General features: G+C 31.5%; 2 protein-coding genes across 14 annotated transcripts in view; both read right to left on the bottom strand.

Annotated features, from left to right (window-relative positions):
• The window catches only part of LOC127278580 (potassium voltage-gated channel protein eag), a 1,151,741-nt gene that overhangs the window by 972,855 nt on the left and 156,151 nt on the right, over positions 1 to 22,735 (bottom strand). The gene's annotated exons all lie outside the window — the stretch shown is intronic.
• Positions 17,434 to 18,954, bottom strand: LOC127278594 (uncharacterized). 2 transcript variants are annotated; one of them, XM_051300392.1, is made up of 4 exons: positions 18,592 to 18,954; positions 18,050 to 18,519; positions 17,697 to 17,973; positions 17,434 to 17,557 (listed from the first exon to the last, which is right to left on the bottom strand). In XM_051300392.1, the coding sequence occupies exons 2-3, from the start codon at positions 18,473 to 18,475 to the stop codon at positions 17,698 to 17,700; spliced, it is 702 nt and encodes a 233-aa protein (XP_051156349.1). In that variant the 5' UTR covers positions 18,476 to 18,519; positions 18,592 to 18,954; the 3' UTR covers positions 17,434 to 17,557; position 17,697. The 2 variants fall into 2 exon arrangements, with proteins under 2 accessions (XP_051156349.1, XP_051156350.1); XM_051300393.1 differs by having other exon boundaries at positions 18,050 to 18,954.

Below are 22,735 nucleotides of genomic sequence, written 5' to 3'. Positions count from 1 at the left end.
AAAGTAGGGTTAGAAGCCCGTATCGGAGTCGCGGATGGCTGAGGACTTGATTGCTTAATTGCATTCACCTCTGTAGTCCCCTTCTCAGAATCAGTCTTCTTTGTCTTCTTCGACTTATTCCTCTTACTCTTCTTGTCGACCACCTTCTCTACCTCGCTACCCGTCGCTGACTCGTTTTCTAAAGCCGCTATCTTCTTCGTCTCTTTTGAGGAAGATGGCATTTTCTCATCCTTCTTCGTACCCTTATAAGCCACGGCAGGAAAACGCATTTTCTCTTTAGGGGGAGGGGGGACGTATCTGTCGTCGAGATCTAGAACCTTTTCGAACTGTCGCAAATTTCTCTCTAATTTCGAGAGTGATTCTAACCCCGATGAATCAACTTGTTTCCGATAAGTGGGGGTAAGTCCCTTATAAGCTATTTAAACCTGTTCCCTAGTCGACAATGGTTTCCTAAGGTGCCCCATTATAAGTCGCAAACTGGTTATGTAGGAGGATATTTTCTCCCCTTTCGCTTGGGTCCTACTCCTCATCTCGTCTATCACTTCGTCGTCATCTATGGTCGTTAAATACTCTCGTCGAAAAGCTTTTTTAAATGATCTCCACGAACCAATTTCTTTACGAATTGTGCGGAACCACCTACTCGCATTACCCTTAAAAATGCTGGGAAGTGTTTGGAGGAGGTCTTCGTCGCTTATCATGGCGCAATCTCGGCAGTCTTCAATCCTCTCTAAGAATTCTTCGGGATCTTCTCGCTCTTCACTTGAGAACTTAATATCCCAATCTTTTAGAGTCCTACTGACTTTATTTCGTCGAGAAGCTTCACGAAAATCTCTTCGCATCTGAGTTCTGTCGCTAACGTCAGTCTCGTTGTCAGTGGAAGAATTGTCGAAAAGTGTCCTCCTAGCATTAACCCGTGGTGTATTCTTGGGGGTATGCCTTAGGCTGGGTTCCCTACGTTCTTGACGACTCCCTTCCCTGGTCGAGAATCTGTCGCTAACTTCTGATCTCACACTTCTATTGTCGCTACCTAACTCGCTGGGTTCACTCTTTACTCCAGAACCCCTTTCTCTCTTGATGTATGTGCGCCTACTGTCACATACTTCCCCACTCCTATTCCTGTTTTCGCCTACTGTCCGGGGGGTTGGGTTAGGGATGGTGTTGGGACTCTCTCCTCCTGATTGGCCCTGATTAACCGAAGTTATTTCATCCCCTTCCCCTGTCGCACATTCTACTGGCTTTTGAGATGGCCGGTGAAAATTGCTATTATCCCCCAAATTCTGACCCATACTAGCAGCCATTAAATGGTTATTAATGCGGATCAGCTGTTGTAGTTCTGGACTCAGGGTAAACTTGGCTATGGATTGTCGCAAGCTAATCACCCCGGGCGACATCGTCGCTGAAACCCTCATTGACGGGGCAGAATTCACGGTGGTCGTTGGCGCGGAGTTCATAGAATGAACGGCTGACATTCGTGGTGGGGAATTTGTGGGGATCGACGCTGTGGACATCACCGGTGGTGATTGTGGAAGGGGCGGTGGAGGGGACGGAAAGTCATCGGTGGTCGGACTTGGTCTGCTGTGCGATGATTTATCTCCCAACCTTTTTCTTATGGCCCCTTTACTTTGTTGATCTCCTAAAAACCCCAAGTCACGAATCGACCGTGAATTTTTCTCCTCGTCGCTACTCGAATAATACTCGCCTCCTTTTTTAAGATTTACATTGGGCAATAATTTTTCTTCTGTGAAAGCCTCAAACTGAAAAACTTTGACTGAGTTCCCTTTATCGTACTCGTCGCAAAAGGGTACGTCAGTTTCTGGGGGGAGCGCGAGTTTCAATTCTGCCCGAAACAATCGTTCTCGCGAAACTTGTAACGAGCCACTAATACATAATTGATTAGTCAACAGGCTCGTTACCACTTGTCCTACCGGCATTCCTAAAATCACTTGCCACAATTCCTTTGCCTGTGGGATTTTTAACAAGAGACGCATCCTTTCTTTGTAGAAATGCATTCGTTCAATTGCCTCTGCCATCCTGAACGCTCGAAAAATTTAATTGTCGAAAAACAAAAAAAAATTTTTGTTTTTTAAGGGGGCCCGTTCCCTATTAGATACGGCACTGGTCAATAAAAAGAAATTCCGTTAAATAATCGAGTCGCCACAAAGAAAATTTTCCTCCCATAAAAATTTTCACGCAAAATTGTAAATTTATTTTTTGAAGGGCCCGTCGATCCGTTGACACGGCCCTAGTCAATAATTTTTATACACTTGCTTGACTAGTCGCAAAGGAAAATTTTACTCCCTAAAATTTTTCACTTATTTTGGAATTCTAGAAATAGGGGTGCCAATTTTATAGGTACGGCCCTGACAATTAAATTCAAGTTAGCACCACTTGACTTTTCACAAAAATAAATTGTCGCAAAAATTAACCTGTCGCAAAAATTAAATTTGGTAAAAATTATAATTTTTGGGGACCGCTCACTATTAGTTACGGCACTGGTCACTCGTAAAAATTCAATTTTATAACCGGGTCGTCATTAAGAGAATTTTTCCCATTAAAAATTCTCACGTAAAATGTCAATTAATTTTTGATAGGGCCCGTCGGTCCGTTGACACGGCCCTGGTAAACAAAAAGAAAATTCAACAATTACTTGACTTGTCGTTAAGGAAATTTTACCCACTAAAATTTCCAATTATAATTAAAGAAATTTTTAAAGATGACCGTCGCGATAATAATACGGTCCTGGATTAATTTTTGTTTATTTAACAAATCTTTTTTTTAAAAGTCACACTAATCGACTCTCAATTCTATTCCACACGTTTCATTTAAAATTTTCAGTTTCTCCACTCATTGAAAATTTTACAAGTCGCAAGATTCCCTACTGCGCAAGTCACAAGTGTTTGAAATTTCTATCTTCTTCCAAGTCGAGAAGCATGGGTCTCAAATTCAAACACCTAGTTATCACGTAATACGCATGCGCGACGAATCACATGGTATGGTATAATTAATACGCCGGCCACGTGGGAAGCAATTATTAATAATAAATAATTTTTTTAAAATATAATCACGCACAAAAATCCAGAAAAATTCACTGATTTCGAGAAAAATCGATTCGTCAAAATCGGTCGAGAAATGTCTCTGAAATTAATTCTTGAAAATTTCTACACGTGACTATGGCGGACGCTATGCATATTAAATTTACCTGGGAACACTCGCGAAATTTTCTCACTTTATTTGCCCGAACACAACTCCTCAACCATGTCGCAAATTATAAATTTCAAGACAGGAACAATAAAATTCATTACATGAAAAATTACAATCAGCAACAAAATATTTTCTGTCGAAAATATCAGGTCGAGAAAGTCACAAAAATTTGTCGTGTCTCAAAGTTTCTCAACGAGGCCCCACGTTGGGCGCCAATTTTTATAACGAAATTATTGAATTAATTTAATTTATTAATGAACAACCCCTTTTTAAGTTACAATAAGAAAACCCAACGTGAAAAAATGTCAGACGCCAGCCAATTTTTAAATGGAATTGGCAAACCAGAAAAACCACGAAATAACCCCAAAACTCAAAATTAATCAAATAATCTCAGAGGAGATTCTGTCGAGAACGAAAGTCGCAAAAAGGGACACGACCCTTGAGACACGACACAACAAAATTGGACTTACCCACGTCGACAAATTCACAAAAAGACACTCTGGTGATCCTTCCAAACTCCTTGAATCCAACAAGTCGACCAAAACCCCGCTGTTGTGATGACTCGGAATTGACAGGAATATTTTCGGGATCTGCTCCAATAAAAGAAAACACCCACGTTCACCTTTTATTATTTCCTTTATTTTACAATCCTCAAAACACACTGTGTCACACGACACTTTTATCAAATAAAACACTCCAAAAATCTCGACACACGCTCTAGACTCTACACGCTCTCAGTGTACCTCTATTGATTTCCACTTCGATCGCCTTCGTCTCCGTCTCGTTCCATAAGTGGCCGCCGTGATGGCGCCACCTCCCGGACTCCTGCGTTGTCTCTGCTCCAAATCCCAAACGCGCGAAACCCAACCCCAGTCAAAAATTGCCTTGTGACGAATTACTTCGTCACAGCGTAAAAAACATTCTTAACATTTCTCTCTATTTTTTGTAGGGGAAAAGTTATAAGTAAAGCAAAAAAATATTGCTCTAATTTGTTATTGTAAATATCTCAAAAAATATTAAAAATTTCAAATTCAAAATTTGTAGGGTAGTACTGACAGAAGTGGGCCACACTTTGTATTTAGACTATAGAATGTTAAAAAAATTATAATTTGGAAAATTTTTTGCGTCTATTTGTAGAGAAAGGAATTACCTAACGTTTTTCAAGTATAAAATTAAAAACTTTAACATATTATTTTACATCATTATGTAAAAAAAGAGAAATTCGCGATTTCACGATTTTGTGGACAGAAGTGGGCTACCTAAGTTTTTCATCTAAAATAAGTAAAAGTATGAAGAATTATGATTGATATGTTAATTGATTAATTTTTCCAATAAATGTCCGTTGAAAGTTTGATCGGCTTATACTGATCACACAAGCAGCGCCTTCCGAAATTTTCTTGATTTTTAGTTGTTTTACAGCACCAAGCAATTTATAGAAGTTGATGGACTCATAGCCAGCCCGTTATCTATTCTTGGTGGTATAATCACTAAAAAATTAAAATTAATTTTAAAAACCTGTTTCCTTAGTTTATACAAAAACCCTAATTGTCGAAATAGTACGTCAATGCAGTGGCCCACTTCTGTCCACAAGCACAATTTTACGCGAAATAACGTGGCGAGAATACCACGCGATAATATGCTAAAATCTTTTTACACTTTTTAAGGTTAGGTCTATTAATATGAAAAAGGCTACTTATCCGATTAACTTTAATGAATAACTTATGCAAGTAACGATATCTTTCTTAAGGAAAAAAAAAAAAAGTATGTATTTTTTAGCACTAATTATTATTGGAGAACACAAATGTGCATTTGCACACTTGAATGTCTACCCTGTGGGCAAAAAACCATGTTCGTTCTAAAAACGTTTTAAGGACGTTCTTAGAACGTTTCATGCCCGCAAATAATGTTCTGGAACATTTTAAGAACATGGATGTTCAAATAATGTTCCAGAACATTATTTGGTGGACAAATGGACATGGTTTTTTGCCCACAGGGTACTAAAAACTCAGCTCCTGTCAATAATTATAAGAAAAAAATTTGGTGAATTTTTTAAAAATACTTAGGATTTCTTTTTTTGTACCTTAAAGGAATCCAAATGATCAATATCATAAATATTTATTAAAATAGCCTAAATCGGTGCGATCACTTGACGTGGAGTCGCTCATTTACATTAGGATCAGAATCTTATTTTGATTTATTTTATAAGTATTACTCATGTTTATTCAATGAAGATATAAATAATGTAATGAATGTTAAGGATGGGATCTCTCGTCGGTCAGGCTTCGTTTTTGAATAAATTTGAACATCCAAATTACAGTCTACTATAACATATATTTTACCAGAACGAAACGATAAATTCGGAAATATAAATAAAACGTACAAAGAATTTTTAAATATGACGAATACACTCATTCACGCATAAGCGGGGATCGATAAATAAAAAGACTTGAATACAAAAATTACATTAATTAATATTGACGTGAACGTAACGTTTGACATACGTATTTCCCGTAGAACGATCGGAATTACGACGACGTAAACCATAAAATCTGACGATTAAAGCATTACACATAAATCAATGCGTAAATTATAGTAGACATTTACTATAAATAAAAATTCGCTTACTTTCTCGCGGTACCGGGGTTTCGTGGAGGAAAGAAATACTGGTCGAGGTACAACCTCATATTCCTTGTCGGCTCAGCCGCTCGTAGAGCCACCACTGGAACTCCTACCGCGGTGCTACCGTATCTTAGAGTGACGAGTCTGGCGCTCTTCGCCAAGGGTTTGACATCGATCGCCGGTGGGGATAACGTTGCGCGTGATTGGTCGTCAGGATTCGGGAGAGCCGAATGCGCACGAACTTTATATCTGCCTGCGCTACACAAGTTGCCTCGAATCTCGCGTGCGACCGGGCGAAATAAAAATCGTAATTTACAAAAATATTTTCTTTTCGTATTTAAACAATAAGTTTAATTTAATATCCGTCACTATAAAAAGCTTACCGACTTACCCCTTTTTCATATGATTTTTGTTAAAAAACATATATAGTTTATATATTTACTCGAAATAATTAAAAAAATTCTTAGAAATATTCAAGTACTGTCATAGAAACAAAATACGTGAAAAAATAGTTGACTGTGCTTGAAAATTTTCTTTAATTCATATAAATATAATCCGCAGCGACGATTGCGCTTTGAGATGAAAATTACAGTCATGACTATTTTATAAGCGTAAGATGGCCGTGGGGATATAGCTTTAGTTTTAAAATAATATATAATAGGTTAGATACTTTCGCATCCCGTTACCGCTAAATTTATTTAAATGTACGACAACTTTAAAAGGTGATTTGTGTTTTTTCACATATATAAATATAATGTAGTGTGTAATATAAATTAGTGGAAAATGTAATTCAATTTATTTATTGGTTAAATTTAAATTATTTTATTTTTAAAAAGTCTAGAAAAATTTTATTGACTAGATTTGAAACACTTCTATTGAATGAAAAAAATTTCGTCTCTGATACCAAAAAAAACTTTTTTTTTAATATTCACATCCTAAATAAACCAAAATTTTTAAGTTCCACAATCGTATCAGATCTTGCTGCTTTATTTTTCGTTAGTTTAATGATCATTTGATTCATTATAATGAACAAATTACTTTTTGGTGAGTCAGAAGGTGCTTACAAATAGTAAGATGGACAAATATATAATAATAATATACATATATATATATATATATATATATATATATATAAATAATATATAATAATTAACAATAGTGTAAATGTTTCTTTTCTACCTGGGGTGGTATTCCGATAAGCGACAGTGCTATATGGGTGATTCTCCAGAAACCAGTCACTTTCGAGGAGTTAAAATTTTTTTAAAAAAGTGATTAGAAACTCGATTTTCTTTATTAATTTCTATTTATTAGGATTAAAATAAGTTATATGTCAAGTGATTAAGCTACAAAATTATTTTAAAGGCATTGGGGAGATTTTTAATAAAACTCATTTTTTATATTAGTGTTATTTTGGAGTTCTTTATGAATGAATGAAAAAAAATGGAAATTTGTTTTTTAAATGGCTTAGATTAGGGATAATAAGATTGTTTACAATTAACTACAGTTTGTACATTTTTTATAAATAAATTTTAAAAAATTAAACAATAAAAAAATCAAAAAGTTTAGGAAAACGTAAATAACTTTGAAAGTTTGAACACATTTTTAAACCATTTCATTAATTCTTTGAATGTATTTTTCATTATATTCTGTATAATATATTTCTAATAATTATACCAAGTTTTAATTATCAAATCAGTTCTAAGACCAGTAACAACTTATTCTATAAAATGGAATAAATAAAATGGAACATAAAGTTTTAATTATCAAATCAGTTCTAAGTTTAACAACTTATTCCATAAAATTTAATTTTAGTCGTCAAATTTCCTTTGTCGACAATTTCTTTTTGGTCTCTCTACAATAGGTTCTATCACAATCTCAGATTTCTTTCGAGACATTTTTTGGGTTTCACAGGAATTGGTTTCTTCGTAATAGTAGATTCTTTTCTACATTTTTTCTTTTGTCTCTATACAACTGAAAAATCTACCACAATGTTAGAATCCTTTCGATACCTTTAATTTGCTTTATCTATGACTATAGGTTTTTTAACCATTTTTAACTCTTTTGGACCTTGTTGTATTTTCCAAGTCTCTCCTAAATTGTAATGATCACATGGTCGGTTCTGCGGACAATTGTAACAGCTCAATTCTTTAAAGAAAATATAATAATGTTTTTCTTTTTCCCAAACCCACTGACGAACTTGCATAGTTCCCTTGAAAGCTTCCCATTTTTCTGGGAGATATTTATCAATTTTTTCAATGCTCTCAGAAGTAAAAATTGTAATGGAACCTTTTTAATTTTATTTTGAAGAACTTCAAACAAGCTATTAATATTTACAATATCTTTCCCGTAGGCAATAGCTTGATCTGCTGATCTTTTAACAACAGCACCCACACCGTCTGCAGTACTTTTGTCATGTCCCGCCTCCGAAAAATTATACGCATGAATTTGTTTAAATCGGTTTGGTATAATTGTACTTAAAAGAAAAAACATATTTTTATTCCGGTATTAAGTGGTTGGACCATCGCTAACAATGTGTAGGTGCGTTATTTGTGGTTGAAGTTCGAGGTGACTTTCAAGAACGGGTGTGATATGAGCTATAATCGCCGAAGGATCGTGTCTAAGAGAAGTAGAAATTGTACAAAATGCCTTTGAATTCGAAGACTTTAAATACGAAATTCCTGTATGGAATGTGATTTGTTCTCTTGAAGCACCAATATGAACTGACTGAGGTTCTTCAATATATTTCGTTACAAAGTTTTCTGCAAAATCGATGTGTAATAAAATATCTTCTTCGGATAAATTTTCTTTAATATAATCGAAAATTTTGTATTGATGGTTCATTCTTGCTAAATGAGCCATGAATATAGACAAATTTTGATTAAACAATTATTTTACATCTTGAACAGAACCATTGTAGATCTTCTTAAAAGTACGACTTACGATAATTTCTTTGTTTGTTTTTTCACTGATTTTTTTTTCTTTTTCTGTTACCCATTGTTTCCAGTAAATAATTTTATTATTTTCACATGGATTAAATTCAACTGATTTATTTTTGCAGATTTGACATTTTCTTATTAAACCAGAGTTGCCAATGACCCTACCTAAACGCTACTGCGCTTGCGCTACGACAACTCTCTTATAGGTCGAAAAAAGCGCGCTTATATAAAACTATTAATAATAAGAAAACTTTAATAAAGCAATATAAAAATATTTTCAGTATTGAATTTATTTTTTTTCGTTAATTATATTGCTTCCTAATAAAAAAATACTAATTTCCTTAATATACTTAAGTATATAATAATAATAATAATAATAATAATAATAATAATAATAATAATTTTATTATATTTATATCATCATTGTCATTATTTTTTAAATAAAATGTTCATAATCTATTATTATTATCATCAATATAATATTTATTAATTAATTATTATTAAAATAATATCTATGAATGTATTACATCTATATATATTTCAAAAAAATGACCGAATGTTTTTTTGTACTTTTTTCCCAATTCAAATTTTCCTCATAATAAAGTACAAAAAAATTTCGATAAATTTTTCAAAAAATATATATGTATATATCATAGATAATTAATTAATAACAATTTAATGATAATAAAAAAATAAATAATATATTAGATAATTAATTATTAAATATTAAATTGATGATAATAATAATAGATTATATATTTTATAAAAAAATAATAACAATAATCATATAAATATAACAAAATTATTAATATTATAATTATTATTATTATTTTTACATACTTAAGTGTACATTATGTAAATTAATATTTTTTTTATTAAGAAGCAATATAATTAACAAAAAAAATAAATTCAATAGTGAAAATATTTTTATATTGTTGCTTTATTAACGTTTTCTTATTATTAAGCATTTTATATAAGCGCGCTTTTTTCGGCCTATAAGAGAGTTGTCGTAGCGCAAGCGCAGTAGCGTTTAGGTAGGGTCATTGGCAACTCTGTATTAAACAGTTTTCATTTTTAATGTTACAGCATACAGAAGTTAATATATGATTAAAATTAAATTCTTTAACAAGGTGTGCTGAATTCATTCTAAAGATTAAAAGTTTTATATTTTCATGAATAATACACAGACAAGTATTTCTTGCTGTCATTGTTGGTTGTAAAACCCAAAATATTCAAAGCCTGCAAAAAGTAGAATAACTGACAATGAAATCAACAGAATTCAAAAACTTTTGATGCAGTTCTTTTAATGTAGCTGTTAAATATTTTTTCTGCATCTTGATTTAATTTTTTGTAACGAAATCCTTCTTGCCCGGACATTGAAGACTAACGTTATCCTTCAAAGAAAATTGTTTCACTGAATTTACAATAACTATATTACGACTTTTCTTAACTTGACTTTTTCTATTATTAGTACCATATTTATGTCATTTTTTACATTTAACAAAGATTTACTTTCTTTTAACATTCATCATTCGCACATATAATGCAAATAGCATTGTAAAAGTTGTTTTTCGTTTTTAAGTCCTTTGCGTTATTTATACTTTGCTTCAATTCAGTTTGTAAAACTTCATTAAACACACGTTTTTTTCTATATCCTTGTCACGAATTCTTTTATTTTTTAAATATTTTCTAACTTTCGATTTCGGTGAAAGTGAAACTTTATTCTGAATTCTATGGAGTCTTTTAGACAACATCCAAACTGATCGCTTAAGTTTATGATTTTTTGTGTTCAAATTTTTAATATTCAATTTTGTTTCTTGCAAGTCTCTGACAGTTTTACTTCTGTTACGTAAAACTTTTTTCCGACCGACCTTTTTTTGTTTGCTAATGCGTTCTACAAAATCCTTAGCATTTTTTGTTACCTCAATATCAATAATTTCATTTTCCGTATTATCGCAGCTTTTTCACTTATTACATAAATCCTGCAAATTATTTTCATTACATTTTTGAGAAAGGGGACCAGAATCAACCAAATTTTCCTTAACGACATTCGACGTAGCTTCTAAATTATTATTTTAATCAACTTTATTTTGTTGACGAAGTTTGTAATTTTCTCTTTCTTTTTTTCTCACAACCGCGACTTCTTGTTTAGTCATATTTTTTCTTGATAAAATCTTTCCACTATCTTTGGCTTTCGCGTACCTATTATTATGTGTATATAATTCAAAAATGTTGATATAGAACATTTAATCAAATATTATAAACTTTACAATATTTTTTACAATGCACAAATAATGTAATTTCAATATTATAATAGTAGTAAATGATAGAAAACTAACCTCAAATGCCGCTTTAATTTTTCTTTAGCTTCTTCTACAGGATCGTTCGGGATTCTTTCACGTCGCTCTTTTTCAACTTTCGCTTTTTTTTGTTTGGTCATTTGTTTTTTTGTTGGAAAATCCATATTATTTTACCACTACTTTTAGTAGAACAGCAAAAATGACATGTAAAAAATAAACGAGAAAAATAACCTCAATCACAATTCAAGGGCGTATCAACGAGGGGCATTGAAATTTATATCTTTTTATATACATTATAAATTATAAGTTAAATGGTTTATTTTTATTGTATTTTAAATTGTATTGAATTAAATGTGTAAACCGTGGAAAAATTTAAAGTGTATTACTTGTTTTAAGTAAATTTTCATGCACGGGTACATTTTTTGCTTGCTTCACACCTACTGCATGAAAATGTCTTCGCATGACAAAGGACTCCACGACAAAGGAAATTTTTACAAAATCCATTTGTACACTTTTTAAACTAAAGCAAATAAAAAATGGCTTGGCATAAAGTTTTATCGTATCACGCTTTAAGTTTTCATCGGTTTTTTATTAATATATATATATATATTCAAATACGGAAGTTCTGACATGGCATGACAAAGGAATTAATAATAATACGCAGTGTTTTTTTTAGTGATTTTACTTGAAAATAAGAGAAATATAGTTTATTTTCTAATCTCTCATAAGGATTTGAGAAGTGGCATGTCTTTTTTCGATTTCCATATAATTTTGAGGCAAAAAGTGCAAGTCTTATAGTATATTTATACACGTTTATCCTTTGTCGAGCTGGAATGAAGATTTTCAAAGACACTTTTATTTCAATAATTATCAGTACTTAAATTGATGTAATGAAAAATTGTATTTATAAAAATTGAACCTTTTGAGTTAAACTTTAAAAATATTAATTGAATAATTAAAGATAGTACGGTTTTTATGAGTTATAGCATTTTAAAGTTTGGTACTCAGAGGTTAGGTCATACTGAATTGCTGTTTTCCACCAATAAAATATTGTTTTACACAAAATTTATGTACAAAAATATAGTATTTTATAAGGTATAATAGTTAAGAGATGTTTAAACAATATTTTCGTTCCATGCTGATAATTAAATGTTAAGATGTTTAGAAGATATAATTAAAAGACATGAAATAACCCACTTTATGGAGAATCACGCATATGGGCAAATCCACAGAACCGGCCGATTTCATGTTACTCATATATTTTTCTATTTTAGAAGTATTATATTAATTATTTTCATACTTCAACCATTTTGTAATATCTCTGAGAACCTATTGAAATAAGAAAATTGAATAAATGTGAACCTTCTAGTCTTTTATAAAAAATAAAATCGAATTAAGTAACTTAAAAAATGAAATTTACGGTGTTACTCCAGGTATAAATTTTAATTCTTATAGGTATAACTTGTTCGGCATAGATCCGAACAATTCCAAACTGTGGTGAATTATAGTTTACTTATTGAAGAATGTTTTGAAAGTAATAAAAAATATGTGCTCTTAAATAAAAAGAAATGATAGTCGTTGAAAGTAGCGTTACTCATTATTTTATAATAATGAAATGTCTATACATTTTTGTAAATATCTTTTGCGGCGATTATTCGATTTGAATTTTTCAAATTGGAGCTTATTGCTTGTGAACAGACGAACAAATGTATGTATCATAGAATAGAGTGCAATCAGAATTAAAGAAAATATTCCAATAATTATCACTCTATGTTTAAGCGTGAACCATTTTCAACTTAGCCTTTTTTCAGTAGCACAACTACAGGATAAAATATAATGAGTTGAAAACATGTGTGATTATATAAAGACATTATTATAATTCTTGTATGCAAACGCCAAATTATATTTTCAATTTATAACGTCTAAAAATTAAAAATAAAAAAAAATTTATCGAAATTTAACTAGTTAATCGTGAAAAATGAATTATCCTTTCATTTGTTTTATTTTCAAAGTTATATCAAAATCGATGTCAATAATGTCAGTTTGTTGGTTAAAATAGTTAATATCAAAATTAGTAAGTAAACAATTTAATTTACAGAAATAAAAAATTAAATGCTAATAAATAAAATATATAATAAAATATGATAAAATATAAATAATTTATTTTTGATAATTAAAAAATTAATTATTTGTATTTTATCATATTTTATTATTCAAAATGTTTTGCAGATATTTCAAATAATATATAAAAAAAAAAAGAAATGCCATTTTTAATTATAATTTCCAGAAGAAAAATAATATTTTCGTTTTTGGCTTTTAACTCAAACGGCATTAAAATAAAATGAATCACGCAAGAAGATAATTGTTCTTGAATATATTTTAAAGAAAGTAAACCATAAATAAAAGGTGTGCTTGCTATGTGGAAAATTTTCATCTTGATAAGTAAAAATCGGCCGGTTCTGTGGATTTGCCCATATAGTACCGTGATATATAGCGCCGGAAGCTATTTTATCAAAAGAAGACATATTATACAAATTTTAAAAGAATAAAGCATTTGATTTAATATTTCTCACTTGCAGGTTAAGATAGTCGCATACTACATAACAATAGTCACTTTTTAACCCTTTGGCGGTTAATGACGTCTATATACGTCATGGAATAGATGGTCTGAAACTGTCTGATGGTCTGACTCAAACTATTTTTTTGTCCAATAATTTAACGAAATTGTCCTCAAATAGATTATTCGAGGGTTTTCGGGGTCGCTGATTCCGAATCTGAAGTCAGATTTTCAAAATTCATAATGGCGGATCCAATATGGCGGACTTTTTTTCAAAAGTAATCATATTTGCCACTTCTTATTTTTAAAAATCGACATCATATTCGTAATCGGCGATCCAAAAAAACCCCGAATAAAATTTTTAAAATAAATAAATAAAATTTATATTTTATTGTCCACCATATTGGATCTGCCTTTCCTTATTTTTAACAACCGACATTATATTCGTAATCAGCGACCCAATAAACCCCCGAATAACAATTTAAAAAAAAATAAAATGTATATTTTATTGTCCGCCATATTGGATCTGCCTGTTACGAACCGGAAAAATTGTATAATGAAAATTAAGAATTTTCAGATTAGGGGGAGGCACCAAGCTAACAGAATCCAAGTTTTTCCAAGAGTGTGAGAAAAGAAAGTCGAACTCTGTTTATTATATGTGGGATCGTTTATCCATAAACGTTCCTGCCAAGCCACTATATTGGTATAGAGGAAGATCTAGTAATTAGTGAATTTAGAGGAGTATTATAAATAAAGAAAACTAGAAATTTCATTTTACATGCGATCATTTATTGATGGGAATTTTTTTGAAATTACAATATAAAAGGAAATAGAAAAGAAAAATTAATATTTCAAATGTAGGAACGATACTTGTCGTCTTACTTTCAATTACCGCTTGCGTCGCCTACGCACGGGTTTTACAGCGTCGCTCTGCGGGCAAACAAGGTTGGTAGCGTTTTGCTTTTGTAGGTCCACCAAATAGGGACAGCTCAGGCACTCACGTACGGACTGGCCGGTTCCGACAACAAAAATTCCAATTATTATATATTATACTAATTGCAATTTTCACTCAACTGGTTCCCACGGGACTCCGCTAATTTGGAGAATTTAAATTTGTTTTCGTCCGCCCAAGCTTACTTTTAACTAAAGATTGAACCTGGATTCGACACGCAGACGGGCTAAGTCGCGGCGTTTCCAATTTTCAAGTTAACCTCTCTGCCACGCTAGAGCCAGGAGAGATGTTGATTGATGAAAATGGAAAGTTGTACTGCTCTGTTAAAATTTTTCTTACATGCCTTTAGTCTTTGACTTCGTACTCAGGTGGGATGAAGTAAGGTTTTGGTGGTAATGGGGAATGAAGGTAGGGAATTATCACAATGCCCATTGGATGATGCGTTTTGCAAATGTTTCGATTTTTGCACTGCTTTCCGTGAGAACGGAAACAATTGGAATATGATACTTTTCAGAAATAATTATCGTCACATTATAACTGCCATTGTAAATTACAATTGCGGTTATTATTTTTTTTGTAACGGAATTATAATTATCCGCAGCCATAAGTACAAATTTATTGGTCCTAATTTGTGTCAATTGCAAATATATATATGGCTCATTTCATTTAAAAGGTAAAATTCATGTCCCTTGGTAAAAAAAAAAAATTCTAGCTAGTAAATAAATATTTTTTGGTTTATTTAATTATTACCTAACATACTCTAATTTTTTATTTACTTAAAAGAACTTTGAGGTGCTTTAAACCGAAATGATAGACTAAAAAGCAGACTAAATGTCCCCTACTGTCCCTGTCCTCGAGGCACTTGCACTACATTGCCTACAATAATTAATACATGTATATCCTTTTTATTAGCTTTAAGCAAAATTCTTTATAATCTTTAATTCTTATATTTTAAAATCCATTAATTTCTTTGTATCAAATTCAAGAATATTATTTTTAAAAAAATTTTTCAAGACGTGTCACTCATTTTCATATTTTATATTCTGCCATAATGTATTCATTTTCACACACTCACTACGAATTAATTACACGCTTCCCCTCACTGTTTAACCGACGCTACAATAATAGACGAATAACCTCAAAACGTCAAGACAATTAGAATGTTCTGGTCTGTATCGTCAAAATTATATAGCGGGGCAGAAAAATAATTGACTAATGGTTATAACCTAGTGTCCACTACTGTCCCGTCCGTAAAATGGTAAGTAAATACTTAATATCTTATATATAAGTCAATTATTAGCAAAAAGTTTTATTTCTTTAAGAAATCTGACAGCTTGTGTTGCTTATCAAGTAACATATTTATGTTGGGAATAAAGAAGGGAATAATCTGACGAAAATTGAACAAACGAAATTGAGAAACAAATGGAAAATAAAAAAACGAAAACAAAGAGAATCGAAAAAACTGCAAAATTCAGAATGCTTTAGTGAAATTCCTAATTTACCCAAAGTATCTTGTAAAATTGTTGGAGCTCGTAGATCGAGGAGAAATCGGAGTATACTTAAAAATAAAATTGAAAGATTAGAGAAGGAAAAAAAAGTATTAGAAAAAGAGAATACTACCTTGAAGCGACTTTCAAATAAATACAAGAAAAGAGCTGAAAGATTGAAAATATGTTCAAATGTCAGTAAATCGCCATCACCAAGTAAAAAAGCAGCCCAAACGATAAAATTAGGAAGGAAAGAAGTTCAAAAGGAACTACGTTTTTCATTTGGTTTACAAAAACAAATAAAGGAGAATTATAAGACTGCTTCATCTGTAGAAAAAACTACTACATCTAAAGTTGTCGCAGGAAAAATTATTAAGAAATATAAGTATTTAAAAAGGTTAAAGCCTATGATATCTTTAAAACGTTACTCGACTAACATTCATAAACCTGGTTTCATTTTGGAAAAACAAGTCAGAAATAATGAAAAACGACAATCCTTGCAGCAAGAGATTCTAAATTTTTTTATCGATGATGAAAATACGACTCAGTCTGCTAATAAAAACGATTTTAAAACACATTTAAAAGAACGAAAGTTGAAAAGGTACTGTAATGATACATTATCCAATTTATACAATCAGTTTTTAAAGAATCGAAATACGTACATCTGCTTTAATACTTTTTTAAAATACAAACCATTTTTTGTTGTCTATTTAAAATGTAATGCTAGGAATACATGTGTGAAACACCTTAATATGCAATTAAAACTTGATAAGTTGAGAGAGTTAAAAATTATTATAGAGTCTAATAATTTGAGTGAGATAATGTCTGATATGACTTGTGACGGTAAAAGATTAGAAAAGTGTATGCTTGGATTATGTCTTGAATGTAAAGAAAAAAAATTGAATACTTTAGAATACGATGGTACTTGAACGTCTTATTATTATAAGTGGGGATTGAAGAAGAGAGAACAAATAAGACTGGAAAAAAATACAAATTTAAAGCTATGGCAAAAACAAAAATTGCTGAGACGCAAGAAAATATGGTTCTCGAAAGTTGTTAACTATCCACACTAATGCGTACTACAGTTTGTCTCCTGAATCAAATGGGATCGATCTTATTAAAATTTGCACGATTTCCGTGGATGTTCGACATAATGCACCAGCTGTTTTATTATAACTTTATTCATATAAATATTTTATACATTAGAGATCAAGAATATCACGATAAGGTACAAAGATGTAAACGGTGATTTTAGCCACTCATCATATTAGGAATTACGGGAAATGTCTCCGCTTCTTGAAGAACAAGTAAAAAATTTTGCTCTGCTTCGACATCATTTTCTTCAAAGCATTCTATTATAGGTATCAGTGAATCAGGCGTCGGTGAATCAGATCTCATTGAATGCACTTCGCATAATACCTCATTTTTCCGTTTCGCAAGTTTTTTTTTTACTTTTTGCTTAGCAATTGGTGTCAAGTCATTGTGCATAAATTCACAGGTTCTATCTAAAAATAAAAGAAAACTGTGTGGTTACTCTAAATTTTAAAATCATCACTGATTTCAATTAATTAAAAAACTCACGAAGTGATGAAGTTAATAATAAAGAAATAAAGACTAAGTTTTAAAACATACAATTACTCTCACCTTACACCTGATCGCGTACTGACGGACAATAATAGTCATGTGGAACCTTGAAACCATTTGCTGTCACTGGTTTTATAGCAATAGCCTGATTCAGACAGAGGTCATGAAAACTATGTTTAGTTACGTTGTTGTCTTTTGGACTGGGAATCTCAAGTGTACCCAAATTAGTTCTGTGTAGCGGGAAGGGTGATGGAAGAAATCGATTGCTCAGAGGTAGAACATCTTTTAAACTGCTTCTCCAGTCACCACAGCAATCTCTGTCAATGCACTTTACAATCTAGAATTAAAAAAAAATAAAAATAAAATTGTTTGCGAAAAATGGAACAAAAATTATTAATGTTAGTAAACAAGACCTGCAAGAAGTATTGGCTTTCTTGAACATGTGTATTAAACCATTCAGGAGATACAGGTTCTGGATCGGAAGCTATACAATCTGGACTGACATACTCCGCAGTAACTGGATACTGGTCTATAACCATACTACTCCAGACTTCTGCAAGTGCTTTTCCAGCGAATTCAAAGTTTTTTAATTCGAGATCCACATCAATTGTTTTAGAACCGTTGCCGAGGTGAGTGCCGTAATGGTCATGAGGCAGTATTAGGGCGGATAATTCACGGCTTATAGGCGCCATTCGTCTCTCGACACGATTATAGCAACTGCGTCCTGGAGAGTTTGTGATTTTAAACATAGCATCTAAGTCATATTTTTTAAAGTCGTTTATAGCTTGGGCAATTACTTTCGCATAGCACGGATTTTCATCCGGCCCGCCATCTGTCATAATTGCTACCACCGGTTTGATTTTTCCGCTATTGCTTTTTTCATCTGTAAAAAATATTTCAATTAACTTAGAATATTACATATAATAGTAATTGTTATTTTTATTAATGTTTTCACCATAAAATATCGGTTCAAATGATTCCACATTTAAAAGATTTTCAAAGTCAAAAGCGTTAGTTGCTGCATTGCTTGAACAGTGTTTGGCGCTGCGAATGGCGATATACGTGGGTCCGGAATACGAGACCGATTTAGGGTCGCCGATCTTGTCGTCTTGAACAATTATTCCAGCGTAAACGCTTGGAATGAGCTTGTGTTGTGGTGCTACCACCTAATCATGATAGGGCAATAGAACTCGGTACTCTAAATGCATCAATATCGGTGCTTGATGTTTGGCAGCTGTAAGTCCGAGAGGCACTTTACTTTTATCAGCCTGTGAGATGACAGCCACTTGACTAGGACCGAGAATTGAAATTAATTGTTCTAAAGTTCTGTGAAAAACAGTGAAAATTAAGCTAAAAACACTTAATTTAAAAAATAAAAAAACTTATAAGAATTACATTATCGATGCTGTACAAAATTTTCCATTGCAATGGTCGTTCCTCATTTCAGTTTGAGCTCTGCACAGTTTTACCGGCACTGTATTAATATGTATTTTTCCTTCGATTGTGGAACAGTTTCTAGGCACAAGTCTGAGGTATGCTCCACTTGGAGAAATTATAAAGCCTCGTGCTTCCAGCTCAGTGTGCAGGTCCTTTAGAGTTTTGCAGCTACGTATTAATTCAGTTCGTCGACGACTATCCGCTGCTCCACCAAACATTACAATGTCGATTATGGCTTTCAATAGTTCTGTTTGATCCTCTTCAAGACGTGGCCTGCCTTCAATCTCTCGAACCTAATTTAAAAAATCAATTTATTTCTACAATAATTAATCATTATTATATTTGTTAAAAATTTTGTCGCAATCAGAAGCTTTTAAAAACATTTTCTATTTTAATATTTATTTTAAATAGATCTTGTTTAAAAAAATCTGATAAATATTATATAACTTACGATAATATCTGATAAATACAGCATATCTTACATGCGAATCTTTTGCTAGATTCGGATTTTCTTTTATTAACTCATTGAAAAGTTGCCTCCTCTGAAGTCTTTATTTTTTTGTCTTTCAGCTTTGGCCTTTTTTAAAGATAATAACTTTCTATTTTTTTCAAGAATGCATAAAAGTTAACATATATATAATGATTTTTAAAGCTTTTTTGACGAGCTACACGCTGTTAATAAATTTTTTTTTTTAAATAACATTTGACCTTGAAATTCAAGGTCAAAATGTTAATTTACGTTTATCTCAAAATCGGATTTTTTAAAATTATTTTTAACTATCTCAATGGAAAGCTTGACAAATTTCCTACAAAATATGTAATTTTCAGAGTGGGATCTTTTAAAGTTTTTGAGATATTAATTAATTAATTAATTAATGTTTATAACAAATCAAAATATTTTACAAACGAATAAAGTTACCGTAATTCTGAAGTTAGTAATTGAAAGTTAACGTAATTCCGCATCCAACGAGCCCTATATGAAGTATTTTGGATAAGTAGATTGGTTATAAACAATTGCAATGTTAACTAATTGTTTATTAACAATCTACTTATCCAAAATACTTCATATAGGGCTCGTTGGATGCGGAATTACGTTAACTTTCAATTCCTAACTTCAGAATTACGGTAACTTTATTCGTTTGTAATATATTTAATTTGTTATAAACATTAATTAATTAATTAATTAATATCTCAAAAACTTTAAAAGATCCCACTCTGAAAATTACATGTTTTGTAGGAAATTAGTCAAGCTTTCCATTGAGATAGTTAAAAATAATTTTAAAAAAATCCGATTTTGAGATAAACGTAAATTAACATTTTGACCTTGAATCTCAAGGTCAAATGTTATTTAAAAAAAAAATTTTATTAACAGCGTGTAGCTTGTCAAAAAAGCTTTAAAAATCATTATATATATGTTAACTTTTATGCATTCTACTTATAAATATTGTACATTGAAAAAATTTTTTTTTTCAAAAGTCAAAAATTAAAAACGTTGTAATTCAAAAACTATTTTATTAAATTCAATAATAATTGATTTTTAGACTTTCACCAACAATAACAACATTTTAGAAAAGTATGGATTAAATTCGAGAACTTTTAATTTTTTGTTCGGACATTTCAGGAATTTTGCCTCATATATACTTTTTTTCAAAAACGTTTATTCCTACAATAATCATTTTTGATTAATTAAAAAAATTTAAATTATAGTTTCAGAATTTTTTTATCATCTATGATTTTCTTAAAAAATAATTAAAAATTTAATCTTCAACTTTATATATTAAATTTTTAAAAGTATTTAATTTACTTTTTTTAAAAATAAATATTACTTTTAAACAATTTTGAAAAAAATTCATTTAAAAATAAAGAATATTACAACATTAAATACAATATTAAGTTCTCATAGAAAATCTCATGAAATCATAATATTTCTTCAATGTATTTTTAATGCAAAACATAGTCTTTGGAATAATACTAAATATTTTTTTAAAACAATATAAATCCGCCCATTTATTTTTTCTCAATTTATAATAATATGGAAAAGTTAATAATCCACAGATTTTAATTTTATTTATTATAGGTAACCCTACTATATATACATACGTACATACTTTATATACATAACCTAAAAGTTATTTAAAATAACAAAAATGACAACTTACCTACTTTCTAAAAAAACTTAATCGACCTGCATCTTTTTTAGTTTTTTTTTTGAAGTAAATCTTCTATTTTTTTATTAACATTCGCTTCAAACAGCTTACTGTATAAAGACATTCTTTTTTTACTTATCAAAAAACTATTTCACATGCCGGGATTTTACCGGCATCAACTTGTCAAACACAGGCAGGGTTCAGGTAAACAAAAACATGCGTGACAAGAGGTAATGGGCTCGACTTTATTCGTTAAGCTACGGTTTTTTGTGTTTGGCGAAGTTCGGTTTCTTAGGTTCTGACGTCACAACCCGCACGAATTTGAAAATATATTTAAAGAAAAGCTATGTTCCTGTAGGATTCGACCCCCCCCCCCTCCCCCCTCGTAGCCTAGCGTAACATTTTACTATCACCCTCCCTCCCCCAAATGGGCCACGTGGTTTATGAATGACCCCTAATAGCCTTTTATACATACATATATACACTCGCAATTTACATCCCTTCGGCATCTTAATGCGAACGGGAAGTTGCAATTAGTTGCAATAAAATGTTTAAATAACGTAAAATTCCAAATTGTTGCTGTACATAATTTTAGATATATGTATAGTTCTACTGTGTTTGGCGTGAGTCACGAGTAAAACGCACGTGCGTTTGTTTTCATGCTGTAGCCCATGGCTTGTAGTCTTCTAGTAGGGGAGGGGAAAATCTCAATGGGGGAGTCAAGGCAGCGAGTAAAGGCATGCGATGCTATGTATGTGTTACTTCGGTCGCGTGTATACATGCGCGCAGCACGTGGAATCCATGGTAGTATTGAGGTCCACTATAGACGGGGGAGTCCGTTCGGTGGGTACGAGTGAGTTGCCGTAGCCATCCCAATACCCGCAGTACCCCTCTTTTACACCTTGCATTGCCTTCAGCCCTTAATTCTACTCTAAGAATTTTGTTTATAAGAGAAAATTCCTCTAAATTAAATTTATTCCTCTATAATATATTAACAATGTTGACAATATTACTCTGCAAAAGGGTAATAGGCAACAACTTTGTTGCGCCGCGTGGTCAATTACATGGAAAATAAAATATTGGGTTTATAGTTTATAGTGTCGGATGTCTCGGTGCCCTGCTGCTTGTAGCAGCGCAGTTACATTGCATGGAGGATGTTTTAGAAAATAATATTCATTAGGCAGTGTTGCCAGATTTATTTTGAAATTGATTCTTAACACTGACATTCCTTATTTTTGAAAACTGACATCATCTTCGTAATCAGCGACCCGAATAACAATTTTTAAAAAAAATTAAGTATAATTATCCACCATTCTGTCTTTATTCTAGGTAGCAATTTGACTGAATGTCGGTATCAATTTGCTATTTCATAGCATTAGTCGATTTCGTTTTTTATCATACTGTCGATATAAGCGTAATACAATTTTTTATTAATTATCTTACTAATTATAAAAATTAAACTTAACCTAAATATAATCTTAATTCTAACTTAATACTAATGAGGTACTTAATTAA

Source organism: Leptopilina boulardi, unplaced genomic scaffold, assembly GCF_019393585.1.
Source record: "Leptopilina boulardi isolate dan_hultmark-lab unplaced genomic scaffold, ZJU_Lbou_2.1 LbouV2_208, whole genome shotgun sequence".
In the NCBI taxonomy this organism is placed as follows: Eukaryota; Metazoa; Arthropoda; class Insecta; order Hymenoptera; family Figitidae; genus Leptopilina; species Leptopilina boulardi.
Note: the sequence above shows the minus strand (reverse complement) of the source record. Positions and strands in the feature narration are given on the sequence as shown.